Raw genomic sequence first — 19,165 nt, forward strand, 5'->3', positions numbered from 1 at the left:
CTTTGCACGGAGAGGCTTGCATAGAAAGATTGAGTTTTAGGATCATACCCAGCATCACCATAATAAAAACAACAATCCTAACCTAGGACCAGAAATCACGCAAAATTTTCAAGCTACTATGAAAAGAAAAGAAGGAAATTCTGGGGCCATACGTTAAACCTCTGCCTGCAGCACTGCCATCCCATAGAGGCGTCAGTTCTAGTCCCAGCTGCACCTCTTCCGATCCAGCTCTCTGCTGTGGCCTGGGAAAGCAGTGGAAGATGGCCCAAGTCCCCGGGCCCCTGCACCCATGTGGGAGACTGTCGCTCCCCCTCTTCGTGGAGGAGCAACACAGGACCCTGCGCTGTTCTTTTCATCTGCTCGGCCCTCCCCGGGTTTGCTGCTGGTTCTTCCCGGGTTGGCTACTATCCCTTCCACCTCCGTGGAAGGGCAGTTCCCCCTGGCCGCATTCCCCACTTCCGCAGGGGAGCGGCACACCGCCGGCCGGCTCTTCTCGGGGGCTGCACGGGTTCCCTTAGATGTTCCCCATAGATGTTCCTGATGCATGCCGTCTCTCTCCTCCTTTATAGTCCTCCTCCGCCAATCCCAACTCGGCTGCCCACACGCCGAGTACGCTGCTCTCCTCCAATCAGGAGCAAGTCCTACAGTCCATTAGTTGAACTGGAGGCAGCTGTGCGGAAGCTGTTTACTTCTCTCCCAGCGCCATATTGTGGGAGAGCAGATGCATAGAATAAGTCCTAATTCGAGTAACTTAGTCTAGTCCGGATTGCTCCCCACAGGAGACCTGAAAGAAGCTCTTGGCTCCTGGCTTCCGATCGGCTCAGCTCCAGCCGTTGAGGTCATGTGAGAAGCGAACCAGAGGATGGAAGACCTTTCTCTCCTCTCCCTCTGTCTGTAACTCCGCCTCTCAAATAAATAAATACTAAAGAGAAAGAGAAAGAGAGAGAGAGAGAGAGAGAGAGAGAGAATCCCATTACCTCCTTTATGTTACAAGAAATTCTTGTGTTACTGAAGATTAATGACCACAGTTGCCTTGATGGCACCTATAGTTATTGTTTGTGAAACAGTTGGAAGAAACGCAAGTGTTTAGAAGAAGCTCTTCAGGGAGGGTGATTCCTGGGCCTTGGCTCCACAAACTTCAATTAAAAGTCAATTGTCCTTTGCTGGCTCCTGCCAGCATCTCACCTAAATCAGAGCTTGCCAGCCGTGCAGAGCAGACCAGGTCTTCCAAGGAGGCCGTGCAGCTGCCAAGGGCAATGGCAAGCACGTGTCTGAGAGTCTGCTTTAGCTCCGTGGCCTGTGCAGACCTTCTCATGGATGCTGGCTATGTTTGCATTTATAGCTGAAGCTATTAGGTTAGAGATTGTAAAAATAAGCACTGGCAATGACCCCAAAAAGCTGCTCGGGGCTTCTCCATGTTGTGGGGGGCTGGGCTGAGCAGTGGTAGAGGCCATGGAAAAAGGAAGCTGGGCATTTACTGCCCCCCACCCCTCAATGGCATTTCAGTCCATACCAGCCTCCACGGTTCAATGTTTAACTTGGGTTGCTAACAAGAAGTAAACCATGCATCGGAGTTTTAGCTTCGTTCCCCTTCACTGCTTCCTCCTATGAAAAGGCAAATAGCCCAAAACTGGCAGAGAAGAAAGAAAAAGAAGAAAAAAAACTTAGACACCTTCTTGGGTAAGGGAAAAATGCATTTCAGCAGACAAATCAGATTCCTTTTTTTGAAATAAAATGGGAACTTTCAGTCGAGCCTCTGGACAAGAAGAGAGACTCCCCAAACTTTGCCAGTGATTGGGACTTTGTGGGGTCTGGTGAAACTGGCCACAGGGACAGGCCATCACCAGATTCTAGGACAGAGCCAAGTCGAGCCAGAAGCCAGGAATACAAGAGGGGTTGCTGGAAGAGGCCGTGGTGGGACTCCTGCAGGAATAAGGGACCATTCTAAAACAACTAGAATCTATTGAAAATGGCAAGAGACAAAGACCTACTTTCTCAACACGTTCGGCCTTTGTCCTCGGGCCAGTGTTCTCAGCAGACTGCTGCATGCTGGTAGCATCTACAACTTCTGACTTTCTGCTTTAAAGAGTTTTATGGGTAGGCAAAAAACTAAGACTCAATTACTGGCCTATTAAGGTTTCCCAGCCATGAAGCTTCTATAGAGCTACGGAACGATGGTCTGGCTTCGAGTGACTTCCTGCAGAGCAGAGTTCAATCATCAGCTTGAAGCCATGGCTTTGACCTCAGCAGCCAGAGGCAGAGATGTGTGACGGAGCAGGGTTCTAGGTCTGGTTCTGTCAACTCTTTGATCTGAGATTTCCAAGCACTCTGGTTTACTGCCCGCATTCAGCACGTTATCACGAGGCTCCCTCCCAGCAAGCTTTAGTCTTGACATCTCTGAGGACACAAGAAAACAGGCTGTAAAACACTGAAGCCGTGTCCCCAGCTGATTCTCCAACCACTGCTGTCACTGTCAGAGCCTTCGCTGTGTGCCACAGTCTATTGAGGCTTACATCCTAGGGCTCCCTGTATCACGGATACGTAAACTCAGCTCTGAAGCAAGCTGCAGGATTGTGCAACTCCGAGAGGTTTCTCTCACACCGAAGTAATGGATGCAGGTGCTCCGGAGTACGCTCCCACACAATGCGAATGGCGCCCCCTGGTGTTGTGCAACCGGTGGCCCTGGGGGAGATTCAGTAAGCACAGCCCACGTCTGTTAGACCATCCCATAGCTTTTTCTGCCGATCTCATGCTGGTCAAGGGAGAGGCAGTCAGGAAACGACATGGTAAACGCTTCACGTCAACTATTAAGATCATTCTGGAATCATCCTTCCACGTGTCCCTTTCCTTTTTCTTTTTTCCTTTTTCCTGAAGTTTTTGTTTCTTATTTATTTTCATTTTATTTGAAAGAGAGAGAGAGAGAGAGAGAGGATACTTTCACGTTCCTTCACTACTTACATAAGACTGCTTGAAAACACCTGAGACAAATGGCTGTTCCCATTGGACACCTTAACCAAGAGGGGAGGGATTTGTGCAGGCTGCCTCCCAATGGGATCTTGTTTTACAGGTCCTGGCCTGGGCTTGGGTTGCCCTTCTCGCTGGGAACATCTTTTGCCCTTGCTCCCTGTGTTTGTCCTTCAAGCCCCCACCATCCTCTGCTGTAGGACTGCTCTTCCATTCTGCATATTACCAGCAGCCCCTGGGCTCTCCGTACCAGCTCACTGAGCTACCTGCACTTCTCCATATCCAGCGGTCTGTGCCTCTATGCATCAGGACCACTGTTCACGCATTAGGCATCTCCCACCATTTGCAGGCTTGTTCATCCTTATTTTTTTTTTTTTTTTTATTTTTTTTTTTATTATTTTTTTTTTTTTTTGACAGGCAGAGTGGACAGTGAGAGAGAGAGAGAGACAGAAAGGTCTTCCTTTTGCCGTTGATTCACCCTCCAATGGCCGCCGCGGCTGGCGCGCTGCGGCCGGCGCACCGCGCTGATCCGATGGCAGGAGCCAGGAGCCAGGTGCTTTTCCTGGTCTCCCTTGGGGTGCAGGGCCCAAGCACCTGGGCCATCCTCCACTGCACTCCCTGGCCACAGCAGAGGGCTGGCCTGGAAGAGGGGCAACCGGGACAGAATCCGGTGCCCCAACCGGGACTAGAACCCGGTGTGCCGGCGCCGCTAGGCGGAGGATTAGCCTAGTGAGCCGCGGCGCCGGCCGGCTTGTTCATCCTTATTTTGTCCCCAACAGCCTGCTTGGCCTTTAGCTGTTTTATTGATGCAATGTGTGTATAAATCATTCAATTTTTGCTGTTGCAATTCTAATATTTGTTTATTGAATATATGAGTTAAGAGGAGGTTTAGAGATGCAATGAGTTCACAACTAACCTTACAGAACCAGTCTTGTATCTTCAGGCTGGCCAACCCCAGGCATCGAAATTCTCTATGCATTGTTTCTGGCTTTGCAGGGGTAATCGCTCTTAAAGACTGGGATCAGGCTGAGCAATTATTAAAAGTGTTCTTTAATGATAATAGCCTGCCTATATGGAGTGATTCCTCTGCCCCAGGCTCTGCTCTAAACACAATGTGTGTATTAGTCATTTCATCCTTGCAATTATAATTCTATAAGGCAATCATCCGTGTTTTATAGGTGAGGAAACAAGAGAGGGGTGAAGTCACATGCCAAGGACACACAAGCAGTAAGTAGCAGATTTGGTTCCAGGGTCCAGACCCCAACTGCCACGCTCTGTTGCCTTTTGATAGAAAGACAGAGAGAGAGGTTGAACATTAGTAACCACAGGTAGAGTATTCTGAGTTCAAGGTGGTCCTTGGCCACAGGAAGGAAAGCACATTCCTCGTGCCTTTCTTTCTTTCATCAATGATTTAATTACATCACCTCTTTATCTTACATAATGCACATGTGTGTGAGCACGCACACCCACACCTCCTCTGCCGCAAGTGTTCCCTTTCTGAATGAACAAGGCATCAGCGGCTGAGTAGGCTGGGAGGTGCCGCACGATCCCAGCGATTATGCAGTCCTGGTGAAATGCAGAGTCATTTGGAGTCTAGATGAGATAATGCATACATGCGCACAGCCTTGAAGGGACAGAGCATCCCCAGGGCTGGCGCTGTGGCATAGCTGGTAAAGCCGCCACCTGCAATGCCAGCACCCCATATGGGTACCAGTTCATGTCCTGGCTGCTCCACTTCCGATCCAGCTCCCTACTAACGACCTGAGAAGAGCAGCGGAAGATGGTTCAAGTGTTTGGACCCCTGCCACCCACATAGGAAACCTGAAAGAAGCTCTGGCTCCTGGCTTCGGCCTGGCCCAGCCCTGGCCATGGCAGCCCTCTGGGGAGCGGACCAGTGGATGGAAGACCTCTCTGTCACTCCCTCTTTCTTTATAACTCTGACTTCCAAATAAATAAATCTTAAAATAAAAAGGGGAGGACAGAACAAAAACATTACTTTTCAGAACAAATCTCTAAAGGGTTGAATATTCCCTTTAAGTTCTTCCCTTGGTGGGAAAAGATCTTTGTGAGGAAATATATTTACAATCCTGGAAAATAGTGTTATCTTCTCTTAAAATTAGTAAATTTGTACTGGAGGTACAGAGCAACTCTCCATTGAGAGCTTAGTCTCTTCTGGTCAACACAACAAAATCCCATACACTGCATTGTCTGTAAAACACAGACACGTATTTCTCACAGATCTGGAGCCTGGAAGTGCAGAGTCAAGGCACCGCCAGCAGACGTGGTTTCCGGCGAGGGCCCACATTGTGCTTCACAGGTGCTGCCTTTTTGCTGTGTCCTTCAAGCGGTGAGGCGGTGAGGGAACTCTTTAGGGCACCCTTTCTAAGGGCACCACCCCATTTGTGAGGGGTCCACCTTCAGGATCCCCCTACTCCCAACAGCCTCACTGCCTATAATAGAAGCAACTTCAAACTTTAAGGAATAAAACAAAAACAAAAACAAAACCTTGGGGCCTGAGTGAACTTTTCCCCTCTCCTGCTTCCTCTCTCTGGGTAGTTTTGTGATTCTGGATGAGCTGAATATTTCTCTATTTTCAACTTTCATATGGGGAGATTGTGTGTGTGTGTGTGTGTGTGTGCATGCATTCTAGGATCTGAGATAATTTTAATAAACTACAAAGGAAGATGATGAGGTCAAAGCTATTTATTGACAATGACTGGAACATACACAAACATCTCTGAACAACAAGAGGGAACTCACCCAGGTCATTTCCCCACACAGAAACCCAGGGGACTCAGGGGCAGCAGGATGGGCCAGCTTTCCAGGATGAGGAGAGGCTGGCCAGGCAGGAGCTGCCCAGAGAGGGAGGGCTCCTCCTCGGGGCGCCCTCAGGGACTGGTAGCCATCGGCGCTCTAGGTGCTCACGGGGCAGGGACAGAGCATGAGGACAGGAGTGAGGGCTCCTGTGCAGTTTCATTATTTACATCAGAAAGGGCTGGCTGGGGGGCTCTAGGCTCCAGGCTGTGCTGAAAGCCGCTGCTGTTGAACTGTGGCTTGAATCCCTGCCGCACACGGAGCACAAAGGTGACGGCAGAGCACGAGGCCCGGGCCCTCCGTGTGTCCAGATTGTGTCCAGGATGCTGCCCAGGAAGGACGTGTTGCCTCAATGCTGACCATGACAGATCTACACCTTTGATGCCCCCAAGAGACATGAGCACATGAAAGCCAACTGAGAGAGGGCCTCTCCCACATCCCCCTGCCAGGGCAGGCACTGAGGCCCCTCTGCTGTGCCTGTGAAAGTTCATCCCTTATGAACATTGCCCTTTAAGGCATTTCAACACCCAGACAACCTGGAGAAAAACGCAATTTTACTGTAGGGCCAAAACAACTTTTGGAATAGTTCTTCTCATTCAAATTATGTTTCTCTTCCAGAAATCTGAACTTAGATGTGATAAGTTAAAGATGATACAAACAGAGCTGCTTTCAATAATTTAATTATTAGATGCATGCCAAAAAATGAACTTGCATGAAATATTAAATATTTTTCTCAAAGCAATTTGGACACAATCACACATACATAAAGTATAGGAAAAAAAATGTTTCTCCCAAAAGTGCCAGTGTTTTGTTTTGTTTGAAAAAATAATGACAATGCAATCAGAGGTAAACAATATTTTCTTCTACTGCATCTCCAGTTTCCTCATCTTGTCTGGTCACTGTCTGGAGACCGAGCTTTGCTTCTGCTGCGAAGGTCTGTGGCTGAGGGTGATGTGGATTGGAGATGTCCGGTGCTGAGGACTCACCCTGGGACGTGTCTAGATCTGCAACAGACAGAAAGCAGCGGTTACAGGAGACTCAGCTTTGGATCCACAAGAGATTAGAAAGTGCAGTGCCTACACAGTCAGTCTACAGAGAATGGCCAAGCCAGGGAGAAAGGGACATGTGGATTCACTAGGACACATTCAACTGCAGGCACCATGTCTCCTGCAGCTAAGACTCGCCCTTACAAAATGCTCCTAGGAAAGCTCACGTGAAGTAAGACCTGTCTATTCACAGCTACGGCTGAGAAAGGGGCGCCCATGCATTTCTCAAGGGGGATCCAGGCCTTGGCTAGGGCAGCAAAAGCAAATAAGCTACAAGTGCACCTGCAAGGTGCCCTCCCTCAGGACACCTCCACGTTAAAGGTTGACCTCGAGACCCACACAATGTATTTGTGACAAGGGTAGGAAGACAGCAGCCTCACCATGATGCAAGTCTGTTCATAGCACACAAAGCACTTACCAAGAATAGCCAGGTTCCGAGGGAAAATCAGGCCAATAGCAACTGTGACTGGGTTGGTTTTTTTTTTTTTCTGGTTACCTAGCAACAACAGGGCACTGTGTAGTCTCTCTTTTTGGGGTGGATCCCACCTTCTACTATTATAGTTTAAAGGAGAAATGAAGGTTGTTTTGATTTAAAGACAGACACTTTCTGCAAAGCATTTCTCCACGTGTGTCCATTGATCAGCTCCCTGAGGCTCAGCTATATGACAAACGACCGGCCTGCAGGAGAGCAGGCAGGCAGTGCAGGTAGAAAGGGGGCTGGCCAGCCATGGGTCCATCTGCTCCTCCTTTGCTGTTTGAGAAGAGGCCACTGCAATCCTGCCACCTTTGATCCAAAGTCTCGATTGTGTAGATGGCTACACAGACCTCCTGGCACTCTGATGACAATGTGCTTGTGACCTCGTCCTCCTGAGCAGCCTCCTAGGCTGCAGAGAAAGCGTGAAGCAAGGCTTGGCTGCAGGAATCAGGGGCAGAATGTGCCCTCGGGGCTCCATCACTGGGGAGGTGCTGATCTTTGCTATACCTCATTTCATCCCTCCTGGCAATAGGAGGTGGGACTGAGCAGGGAGGAGCAGCCAGGGCCACCGCAGAAGACAAAGGTCACCTTAAGGGACCCTGACAAGAACTGAACTGTGCCTCTGAAGCAAAGAAGGATCCCTGGGGCAGGGGACAAGGAGCTAAGGAGGGAGGCTTTGATGCCAACAGGGCACAAAGAGAACAACCCCATTTCCATTTCCGGTGGGGTGACTTGATGCTACCAACCCTGATCCAAACACCAGGAATTCATTCAGGATGGAAAACCTGCCTGAAGCGGCCTCTGCCGCCGCCATGGTTTACAGAGCGCCTTTCCCAGGTGCAGGAGCCGCACCGGCTCTTTTATACTCAGTGCATCTATGCCTCAAAGTGCCGGAACCCACCAGGTACAGGCTGGAAACTGAGGCTCAGCTCAGTTAAACTCTTGGCCCAACATCATGCAGCGAGGAAGTCAGATCCACACTCAGAGGACTCCTCACTCGTCACTCTGCTCTGATTCTCATTTCTCACTGGGCTGGGATCGGCTTGACCATCCTTTCCGCATTCAGAGACCCTGCGTGTTCTGTACTCTCCTTGCCTGGTGTACGTTTTAAAGAGTCACTTTCACCAAAAAAGAAAAGAAAGCAAAAGTTGCAGAAGACATTCTGAGCCTCTCAAAATCGACACAGCAATTATCAGACCTCCCTCATGCAATCAATCCAACCCAAATATCTCCAAGCAATGATCTCATTATCAGCGCAGGACTACAAATCCATCCAGAATGTTCTGGTCTTAGTTTATTCCAAAGTATGCCTATGGTCACAACACGTATTTATGCTTTCAAACTCTTTTCTCAGTCAATGAATTAAGCCATTTCACCCCGCCATACAAACACCCCCAATTAGACTGCTGATACTCAAGACAACAGGACTTCAAAGAGAAAACCTCCAGGCTTCCATGTGGCAGATGCTGGCCGAAGGAACAGGCCATCTGCAGTGCCATGTCCCCACCCCCAGGTGGTCCAGCCAGTGCACAAGAAGTACCCCATCTTCAGAATAACAGACCACCTATTGAATGAGGCAGCTGGAAGGTGACTGCTGACAGATGTGACCACGCGCCAGGGACACAGGAAGCCCTGAATCTATGTAATGTTCCTTCTTCTGGAATGTGGCGCCTTCAGCAGAGGACCCACAATACTGAGGACTCCAGGCAACCGAGCAGGCTCATTTATAATGGCCTTGAGAGAAGATTTGTTTTTAAAAAAATTTCCAAATGTTTACCAGAAAGGTTTCTTTTATGTTAAATTGTGGGCTCTCATTCAGGAAGACAGAGAACAAAGAACGAATGTGTATAGGGAGCTAGAGGGGAATGTGTGTGTGCGTGCGTGTGCGTGTGCATGTGTGTGTGTCAAGAGTCCAGAGGTTTATCAGAACTTTTTCAAATCAGGACAAAAACACAGGAGAAAGGCCTTTCTGGGCAACAGCTCACTGGGCCCCGAGGCGAACGGCCAGCGGTGGTTCCAGACGTTCTGCTGATGTGTTGTGGCATCGCGGCTGTGTGTCACCTGCTTGGGAACTCAATTTCCTGTGTTCCTGTGTGGTTTGTACCTGAACTGTGCAGACAAGGTCAGGCAGTCGGTCTTTGAAATTAGAAACCGTTGGGTGAGTTCTGATTTTATTACTTCATGTCAACCCTAAAAGCTCTCCAACACAGCAACTGTGTGCTCCTCAAGGCCCACCTTCTTTGTCTACACTCTCCATCCTAGAGAAAATGGCCATCATAAGAGCCTTCCACTAAAAAAACATCTGTCAAAATTAAACCTCACCGAATCAGAAAGCAGAATCCGTGGGGAGTAAAACTAATCACCATTTTCCTTTGTGATCAGAACGTCTGTAAATTGGTAGACAAAAATACAGAATACCTTCTTTTTAAAGGGCAAAAAGATTTTAATACAATCATAATTTGGTCAACTAAAAGCCAAACACTATTAAAATAAAATGGAACTTGAAATTAGAAAGAACTTTTCAATACAAACTTCTCAATACAAATTTTCATCTTGACATAAAAGAAATAATTGGATCCTCATGGTATCTCTGGGAATTGAACACAGTAACCATGATTAACCTTAAAATAAGGACAACTGAGCGGAAACACATCAAAGCCACCAAACCTGGCTAAACCAAGCTGAAAGTAGAGTCTCACCCCGAGGTGTTTTTTTTTTTTTTTTTTTTTTTTTTTTTTTTTTTTTTTTTCCCCTGCTACGTAATTGAGCTTTTATTCACACACTAAAACTTCAGCCTCTGCAAGAAATTTCTGTACTCTCGGCATGAGGGCTGTGATGGGGACTGCGATCAAATGCAATTTTAGCGCAACTACTATGTGTCAGTCAGACACAGAACGCTAAAAACTTGTAGGTATCACGTTTTCGCGGGCACTGCTCTGCTTTCTCGTGAGTATGCAGGGCAGAAAGTGCCCACAGTGAGTGGCCAGAGGGCTGAAAGCCAGACGCCTTTCCCCAAATCTCCTCATCCGCAGCCTTTAGTCTAAGGCGCCGGCTGGCACCTGCACTTTATTTTTCTTACTGTTTTCTGTTCACCTGATTTTAGAATTCCTAACTAACAGCGAGGACAATCACCCTTCCCTAGAATCAACTGGACAACTTTCAAATCCAGCCTGTGAACTCAGTATTGAAAACCTGTGTGTCTTACTTTAAATGAATAATACGCCATCTATACTGTGAATCCAATGAAATCTTGGAAACCACACAATAAAATGCAAGTAATTTCTCCTGAGATTCAGCTCATGAAGGACTGGACTGAAATCATCCTCATCAAGGCCCCCTCAACTCAGCAACGCGAATTGCTCTACTCGTGTTTGAGGTCAACGATTCACCAAATACCATGCTAGAGGCATAAAAACAATTAATGCATTTTTTTTTTCAAATGCTTTCCATTCAGGAAATGCAATCAAATTTGTTACTGGAGTTGCACTGGAAATCATGTTTTTAAGGTTATTGCCAGACATTTGTCCCAACCCTCTTCCAACAGCCTTGCCAACAGCACATATTTGAGGTGGGCCCACACACAATCCTCAAAGGATAGTATTTGGAAAGTTAATTAAGGAGTGGAAGATAATGTCCCCAGTCAAAATCTGCCTGTCTGAGAGCAACTCATCAAAAGCAGATCTGTGACAAGTCCAAAAGGGTTGTCAACTGTCCTAGAGGCCAATATTACGGTGCAGTGGGTTAAACCGCCACCTGCAATGCTGGCATCTCTTATTAGAGTGCCCATTTGAGTCCCGGCTGTCCACTTCCAATTCAACTCCCTGCTAATGTGCTTGGGAAGACAGAGGAAGATAGCCCAAGTGTTTGGGCCCCAAAGTCCATGGGGGAGACCCAGGTGGAATTCCTGGCTCCTGGCTTTGGCCTGGCCCAGATGTGACCACTGTGGCCCTTTGGGAATGAGCCAGTAGACACCAGAAAACCTCTCTCTCTCAATCTCTCTCTCTTCTCCCTCTATCATTCCACCTTCAAATAAATAAATCTTTTTTAGAATACTTAAATCATGTAGTTGTTGCTTAGCAGAAAAGCATTTTAAATCATGATTCCTTTTAAACAAAAGTTCAACTGAAACTTGAAAGCACCAGGACAACTTTCATCATGAGCATCAACTGCCAAGTCTGAATTTAGCTCAGCAGTGTGCCCGATGGCCAGGCACCCAGAAGCCCAGTGCAGCACAAGCATGTTTAGTCTGCTGTCGTGAGAGATCACTCACGACGCCGCTCGGCCCGCTCTGCGTCTCATCCCGTTACCTCCTTCCCAGCCAAGGTCACACAACAGAACTTCTTGTCTTCCAAGCCCGGGCGTTGAGCTTATTTCAGTTTCCCTTGTACTTGTTATTACAACATCTCTTGTGCACATTCCGCAAAATCAAAATTCACACTTTCCTAGATTATCTCCACTTCAAAAAACAGATTTTATCATTGATGTTCCAACTCTGCAAAGTAAGTTGTATTCTTGCCTTAGTGACTGAAACTTGCTTATACTCAGAAACATTTAAAAAATTGTTTCCTGATGGCAGTACTGGCAATGGCTGTTTTTTCTCAAGAGCATTAATGCACCACATTTTCCTTCTAATGGAAAACATTTATTGTGCAGAGCTGGAGGTATCTTCAGAGCAAAGGAAAATTGGTCTCTTTCTCCTTAATTTTGCTCAAGTCAATTTTCCACAGTGAGCCACAAACAGGATGTGAACCTCTGGCATTAAAAAAAAACAATCTGCAGTGGATGTCTGAAGCAAACAACGCGAGTGAGTGTTGTGTCATGATTTCTTTTCTATTCCTCGTGTACCAGCACTGCCCCTGAAATGAACAACCCAAGTGTGCTTGGGGTGGGGGCGGGGTGTGTTGGCGTGCATATGTGGCACACGCGTGTATAAATTGGTAAAGCAGAAAGGCAAGCTGTGTCATAATTTTTTTGAGGTTGTGATTGTGGGAGTTGGACTATTATTTTCTTCTCAGTAATGAACAGGTTTGGAATGGGCTACATTAGCTGTATAAGTAATACCAAAAGAAGCACAACTATTGAAGCAATTGATACCATGAAGACCCCTTGCTTACATGGATTTTAAGAATTTCTGCACCAAAATAAATTTATTTTTAATTGCATTCTTCCACAAATGTTTGGAAGCACCCTCATGTTCTTGAATGAAAAGGTGCATGAAAAAGGAGTATCATGAAAAAACTATGCATGAGTTTCTAAAATTTTTTGCAGCAAATCAGCTTATCTTTTAATTCTACCTTTGAGGTACCCCCATATTAACTGGAAACATGATACAATACATTTGCCCTCCCTGATGTTTGGACTCGGGTCTGCTCTCACACTTTTCTCTCCTGGTGAAGAAGTCATGGCCTTCTCTTCGGGTATCCTTCTCCTCTCCCTTGAGATGTTTTTCAAAGTGGGTTTCCTTAAATAGGATTATTAAGAGCTATCAATGATAAAAGAGCACCATGGCCAAGTAGGCTGCTGAAACTCAGGGCAAGTCAGGTGTCCCAAGTGACAGATTTCTCAGAACTTTCATGTGCATCATTACTCTTTCTGGAGAAAATAATAGGCAGGATCACTCGAGGGGGCTTTTCCCCAAGCACAGTACATCAGAGAAATAGACAGCTCCTCTAGACCAGGAAAGAGACACTAAATAACCAAGGCGCCAGAATAAATCAGGGCTGAGAAGCTGGAAGTACGCGAGGTTTTCCAGATTCAGAAGCTCCGGACCCCACACACATCTCTAGTGGAGCAGGCAGCCATCATCAATGAGTGCTGGAACATCAGGAGAAACACTGATGGGAAACTCGATCACGGGCGGATCAAGCCAAAGAGATCTGAACCTGCAGATGTTAACACCACAAAAAGAGAAACAGACATTATGTGTCACATGACGGATTGCAACAGTAAACATGGAACACCATCTATGGAGGTTTTTTTTAATTCATGTCAAAAACATGAATCCTGCCTCTAATCAAACATTTATTCCCAACGGCTGCCAGTGGACAGGAACTACAGTGGCTGGAGAATATGTTAAGTAACACCCATGGTGACCCAATCAGCAAAACCCAGAATGCAGAAAATTTTCCTAGAAAAAAAAAAGTCAACCAATCTTTTCAGTAAATATTTGTAAGGTGAAAAAAGAGACATGAGAACTTCAGGTTAAAATAGATTTATGCGATATATCCACCAAATGCAATATATGGAATTACTCAGAATCCAATTCAAACACACTAAGCAGAGAAAGCATTTTGAGAGAACTAGAGAAATTCAACGACTGCCAGTATGGTTGGAAGTAAGATATTGCTAGGTGTGATAATGATATTGTGGTGACAGAATTCTGAGTAGTTTTTAAAGTTGTTCCCTTTCTCAAAAAGATACTGAAGTATGTTTGGATGAAAGTCCCCAGGGCATCTTGGATTCACTTTAAGGTAACCCAAAAGATAGAAAAGAGAAACAGGCACTGACCCAAAGTGGGCTGTGGTCCAGAAATAGTTAAAAAAAAGCCAGCTCTGGATAGGGGGGATTCTTAGATGATTCTGCTTTTGTATACATTTGAAAATTTCCATGATAACTTTTCTTCAGTCCATAGCCTCCCATACATTTGGACTATATTATTATACAGGGTTTTCTGTCACTCTAGCAGAGTAGCTACTATAAATCTGATATAAATGGAAAACTGTGGCAATAAATCTAGAAGCCTCCTCTGGATGCCAAGGACATTTATATCAATTTTAATGCAACTATATGACAAGCTATTGGCAAGTACGTATATGGGTTTGTATCTATTTAGAAAAACACACAAATTTTCCATAAAATAGATAAGGTTCATCGAGTTTATAGCTACCCATAAAAAATGATACCAATTCTGGTAGTCTTTTCTGTTGCACAGAAAATCTAATAACGTCTCCTAGGTGAAATATAATTCAGAAAATATGTTATTTTATACCTTAGGTATATTTGTCCTAAGCAATGAATTGATAAGTTTCTCTTGGAATATGGATTCCTATTTTTTAGCTCTTATTTAATTAAAAAAGCACTAATACTTTTATTAGAGAATAAAGCAATATTTTATACATTAGTTCATTTTACAATAAAATATTTTATGTACAACTATAGAGAAATCAGTGCAGATAATTCCAACTTAAAATGAGTTATAATTTAAAGCCCCATGGTGGTGCTTAATATATAAATTGGAAAATGCTTTTACTATTTAATTTTGATAATATAGGTATGGTTTGAATTTCAGGATCCAGGAGAAATATTAATTTAATTTATTGAAATAGCCCTTCTTCTTAAAATTCAATTGTATAAAGCAAAATTCCTATTAATCTTCCCTCTTACCCTTTTAAATTTGAGTTCATTTAAAGCTAAAAAGTAGCATTTAAGAAACAGGAAATAAAAGAAATGCAGTTAGTTCCACAAAAATGTAAATTTCAGGTCATCCTAATGGTAGCTGAAAGATACACTAATACATACTGTTGAATGAATGGTGAATATCTGATGAAAAATGTCCATCTCTTCTCACTGAAATCATAGGAAATCATGGATTTGGAATTCTGGCCTGTTGAAAGGAGCTTGGCGTCTTAGCAAGTGTAATCACTGTCTTCATAGGAGGATGAGACTGATAATGGAGTCAAGGCAGAATCGCATCAGGAATGCGCCCAACAGGCCAACCGGTGTTGTCTGACCTTGGGTGACAGTCCTCAGATCTAGAACTTCCATTTCCTCATTGGTGCACTTGGGCTTAGCTTCTCCCCACAGCAACAGTCAGGGTGCCATTCACAGGCAGGCACAACCCCGTAGAGCTACCCCAGAACGGCTGTAAATATTAGCAATTCCTGGTCTAAAGCAGTACCTTGACGTCCCTTCTACAAAAAAAGCAGTGTGACTGTCAGAATGCCAGTGACTGCACAAACTTGAATTTTCTCTGATATGTAATGATACACATTGAAGTTTTGTACAAACTTCAGTGGTTTCTCCATTTTATTAGTAGGACCACCTCTCAAAACTAATAAAAAATAGAGGAAGGTACCCAGAATTCTCGAACTGGAAGATTTCTCCAGTTTCTTAGAAGACTAACTTTTTGTATTTTTATCATTTTCCTCCAAACACTCAACATTTATATTTATTTTTTAAGGTATTTTGGGGTGATCTATACACGTGAATAGCCAGGGTAATGGAAAACTCTGAAAATTATAAAAACAGGAACTATTTTATGTATTTTACACATATCTTTCATTCAAGTCATCCCCCACACCAATCCAAAACGGTCAGTATACTACAGAATGTGACAGAGGAAGCCTAAAATAGACCCAGAATCAAACCTAATTTGGAGAAGAACAAAACTTAGGAACAGAGAGCTAAAGAAAACTTGCAAAAACTACCTTTGAAAAATATTCAGAGGCATTTCAACCTCACAACAAAATTCCACAAAATAGGATATGTGTGTATGTGTTTGTGTATGTATATATTGGGAATTTAAAATGTGCTAGGTCAAAATTTTTTTTTTTAAATCAATGGAATAGCAAGAGGTTAAGGACCAGAAAATTGCCCTTAAAGGACAACAAAAATACGAAGAAAATGAGAGCAAAATCAGAGGATCTCTGAGGTCCAACCTCCAGCCAGGAAGACAGAATGGAAGGGATGCAATTTTTCTTTAATGGAAGAAAGTGAAAAGAAAAAGACTATTTCTGAAAATGGAATTAAATATGCCTCCAGATTGAACAAGCCTAATGAATGGCCAGTGAAAATGATTTTAACAAAAGACCACACTAAGGCAGGCATAATATAAAATTCAAATGAGAGGGGATTTTTTTAAAAAGAGAGTTCTAAAACCTTCTAGAAGAAGTGAGAAAGGGTCAGGCACAAAGGCCCCCCTAGGAGTCAGAACAATACAAGCAACTCGGGAAAGGAGGGGAATCTATTCCTTCAAAATTCTGAAATAAAATACATTTTTTATTTAGAATTCTAATACCAGATGCATTGTAAAACCCAAGTGGATGAGTAGCAAAACTAAATGAATGACATGAAAAAGATATTTCAACTAATCTGGGCAAATGTATACACCCTATGGATTTTCCTGGGGAGGCCTGAGTCAGGCCCCAGCAAGGAAGGGGCATTCCATAATGGGGTCAGAAGCTTGGGATGGAGGGGTCAGAGGACTCAACCGAGGACAGACAGGACAACCCAGGCGACAATTCCATAGTGGCCCTGGAGAGCATCAAGTCCTCACTGGAGCAGGACAGAGGGCTCCAAGTGAGTAATTTCCAGGAATGAAAATGAAGCGGATATGGACAGATGTACTGAGTTGATAAAACATTGGTAAGTTACTAAGCGAGGTACGGGAACTCTAGAAGAAAACACAGAAGTAGGAATGAAAGTACACACATGAAGAACCAGTGCTTAAAGTCTTGTGGGATGGATATAAATGATGGTCAATAATATGTTAAGTAGTTTCTACACTTCTAGTTGATTTTTATCCTTCTTGAAATGGCCCAACGTCCCTATCTAAAAGTAGAAAATTGAAACAGTAATAAAAGCCCTCCCAACAAAGAAAAGCCCAGGACCAGATGGATTCACTGCTGAATTCTACCAGACATTTAAAGAAGAACTAACTCCAATTCTTCTCAAACTATTCAGAACAATCGAAGAAGAAGGAATCCTCCCAAATTCTTTCTATGAAGCCAGCATCACCTTAATTCCTAAGCCGGAAAAAGATGCAGCACTGAAAGAGAATTAAAGACCAATATCCCTGATGAACATAGATGCAAAAATCCTCAATAAAATTCTCGCCAATAGAATGCAACAACACATCAGAAAGATCATCCACCCAGACCAAGTGGGATTTATCCCTGGTATGCAGGGATGGTTTAATGTGCGCAAGACAATCAATGTGATACACCACATTAACAGACTGCAGAAGAAAAACCATATTATTATCTCAATAGATGCCGAGAAAGCATTTGATAAAATACAACACCCGTTCATGATGAAAACTCTAAGCAAACTGGGTTTGGAAGGAACATTCCTCAATACAATCAAAGCAATCTATGAAAAACAAACAGCCAACATCCTATTGAATGGGGAAAAGTTGGAAGCATTTCCACTGAGATCTGGTACCAGACAGGGATGTCCACTCTCACCACTGCTATTCAATATAGTTCTGGAGGTTCTAGCCAGAGCTATTAGGCAAGAAAAAGAAATTAAAGGGATACAAATTGGGAAGGAAGAACTCAAACTATCCCTCTTTGCAGATGACATGATTCTATATTTAGGGGACCCAAAGAACTCTACTAAGAGACTATTGGAACTCATAGAAGAGTTTGGCAAAGTAGCAGGGTATAAAATCAATGCACAAAAATCAACAGCCTTTGTATACACAGACAATGCCATGGCTGAGGAAGAACTTCTAAGATCAATCCCATTCACAATAGCTACAAAAACAATCAAATACCTTGGAATAAACTTAACCAAGGACGTTAAAGATCTCTACGATGAAAATTACAAAACCTTAAAGAAAGAAATAGAAGAGGATACCAAGAAATGGAAAAATCTTCCATGCTCATGGATTGGAAGAATCAATATCATCAAAATGTCCATTCTCCCAAAAGCAATTTATAGATTCAATGCAATACCAATCAAGATACTGAAGACCTTCTTCTCAGATCTGGAAAAAATGGTGCTGAAATTTATATGGAGGCACAAGAGACCTCGAATAGCTAAAGCAATCTTGTACAACAAAATCAAAGCCGGAGGCATCACAATACCAGATTTCAGGACATACTACAGGGCAGCTGTAATCGAAACAGCATAGTACTGGTACAGAAACAGATGGATAGACCAATGGAACAGAATTGAAACACCAGAAACCAACCCAAACATCTACAGCCAACTTATATTTGATCAAGGATCTAAAACTAATTCCTGGAGCAAGGACAGTCTATTCAATAAATGGTGCTGGGGAAATTGGATTTCCACATGCAGAATCATGAAGCAAGACCTCTACCTTACACCTTACACAAAAATCCACTCAACATGGATTAAAGACCTAAATCTACGACCTGACACCATCAAGTTACTAGAGAACATTGGAGAAACCCTTCAAGATATTGGCACAGGCAAAGAATTTCTGGAAAAGACCCGGGAGGCACAGGCAGTCAAAGCTAAAATCAACTATTGGGATTGCATCAAATTGAGAAGTTTCTGTACTGCAAAAGAAACAGTCAGGAGAGTGAAGAGACAACCGACAGAATGGGAAAAAATATTTGCAAACTATGCAACAGATAAAGGGTTAATAACCAGAATCTACAAAGAGATCAAGAAACTCCACAAAAACAAAACCAACAACCCACTTAAGAGATGGGCCAAGGACCTCAATAGACATTTTTCAAAAGAGGAAATCCAAATGGCCAACAGGCACATGAAAAAATGTTCAAGGTCACTAGCAATCAGGGAAATGCAAATCAAAACCACAATGAGGTTTCACCTCACCCCTGTTAGAATGGCTCACATCCAGAAATCTACCAACAACAGATGCTGGCGAGGATGTGGGGAAAAAGGGACACTAACCCACTGTTGGTGGGAATGCAAACTGGTCAAGCCACTATGGAAATCAGTCTGGAGATTCCTCAGAAACCTGAAGATAACCCTACCGTTCGACCCAGCCATCCCACTCCTTGGAATTTACCCAAAGGAAATGAAATTGGCAAACAAAAAAGCGGTCTGCACCCTAATGTTTATTGCAGCTCAATTCACAATAGCCAAGACCTGGAACCAACCTAAATGCCCATCAACGGTAGACTGGATAAAGAAATTATGGGATATG

General features: G+C 44.1%; 1 protein-coding gene across 1 annotated transcript in view; it reads right to left on the reverse strand.

The window, feature by feature from the left end:
* Nucleotides 1–5,649: 5,649 nt before the first annotated feature.
* The window catches only part of ARHGEF28 (Rho guanine nucleotide exchange factor 28), a 137,199-nt gene continuing 123,683 nt past the window's right edge, over nt 5,650–19,165 (reverse strand). Inside the window, 1 exon segment of the mRNA XM_017350622.4 lies at nt 5,650–6,782. Coding sequence (XP_017206111.3) covers nt 6,619–6,782 — 164 coding nt within the window. The 3' untranslated portion in view covers nt 5,650–6,618.

This window comes from Oryctolagus cuniculus, chromosome 14 (assembly GCF_051225735.1).
Source record: "Oryctolagus cuniculus isolate XC-2025 breed Fujian yellow rabbit chromosome 14, ASM5122573v1, whole genome shotgun sequence".
In the NCBI taxonomy this organism is placed as follows: domain Eukaryota; kingdom Metazoa; phylum Chordata; class Mammalia; order Lagomorpha; family Leporidae; genus Oryctolagus; species Oryctolagus cuniculus.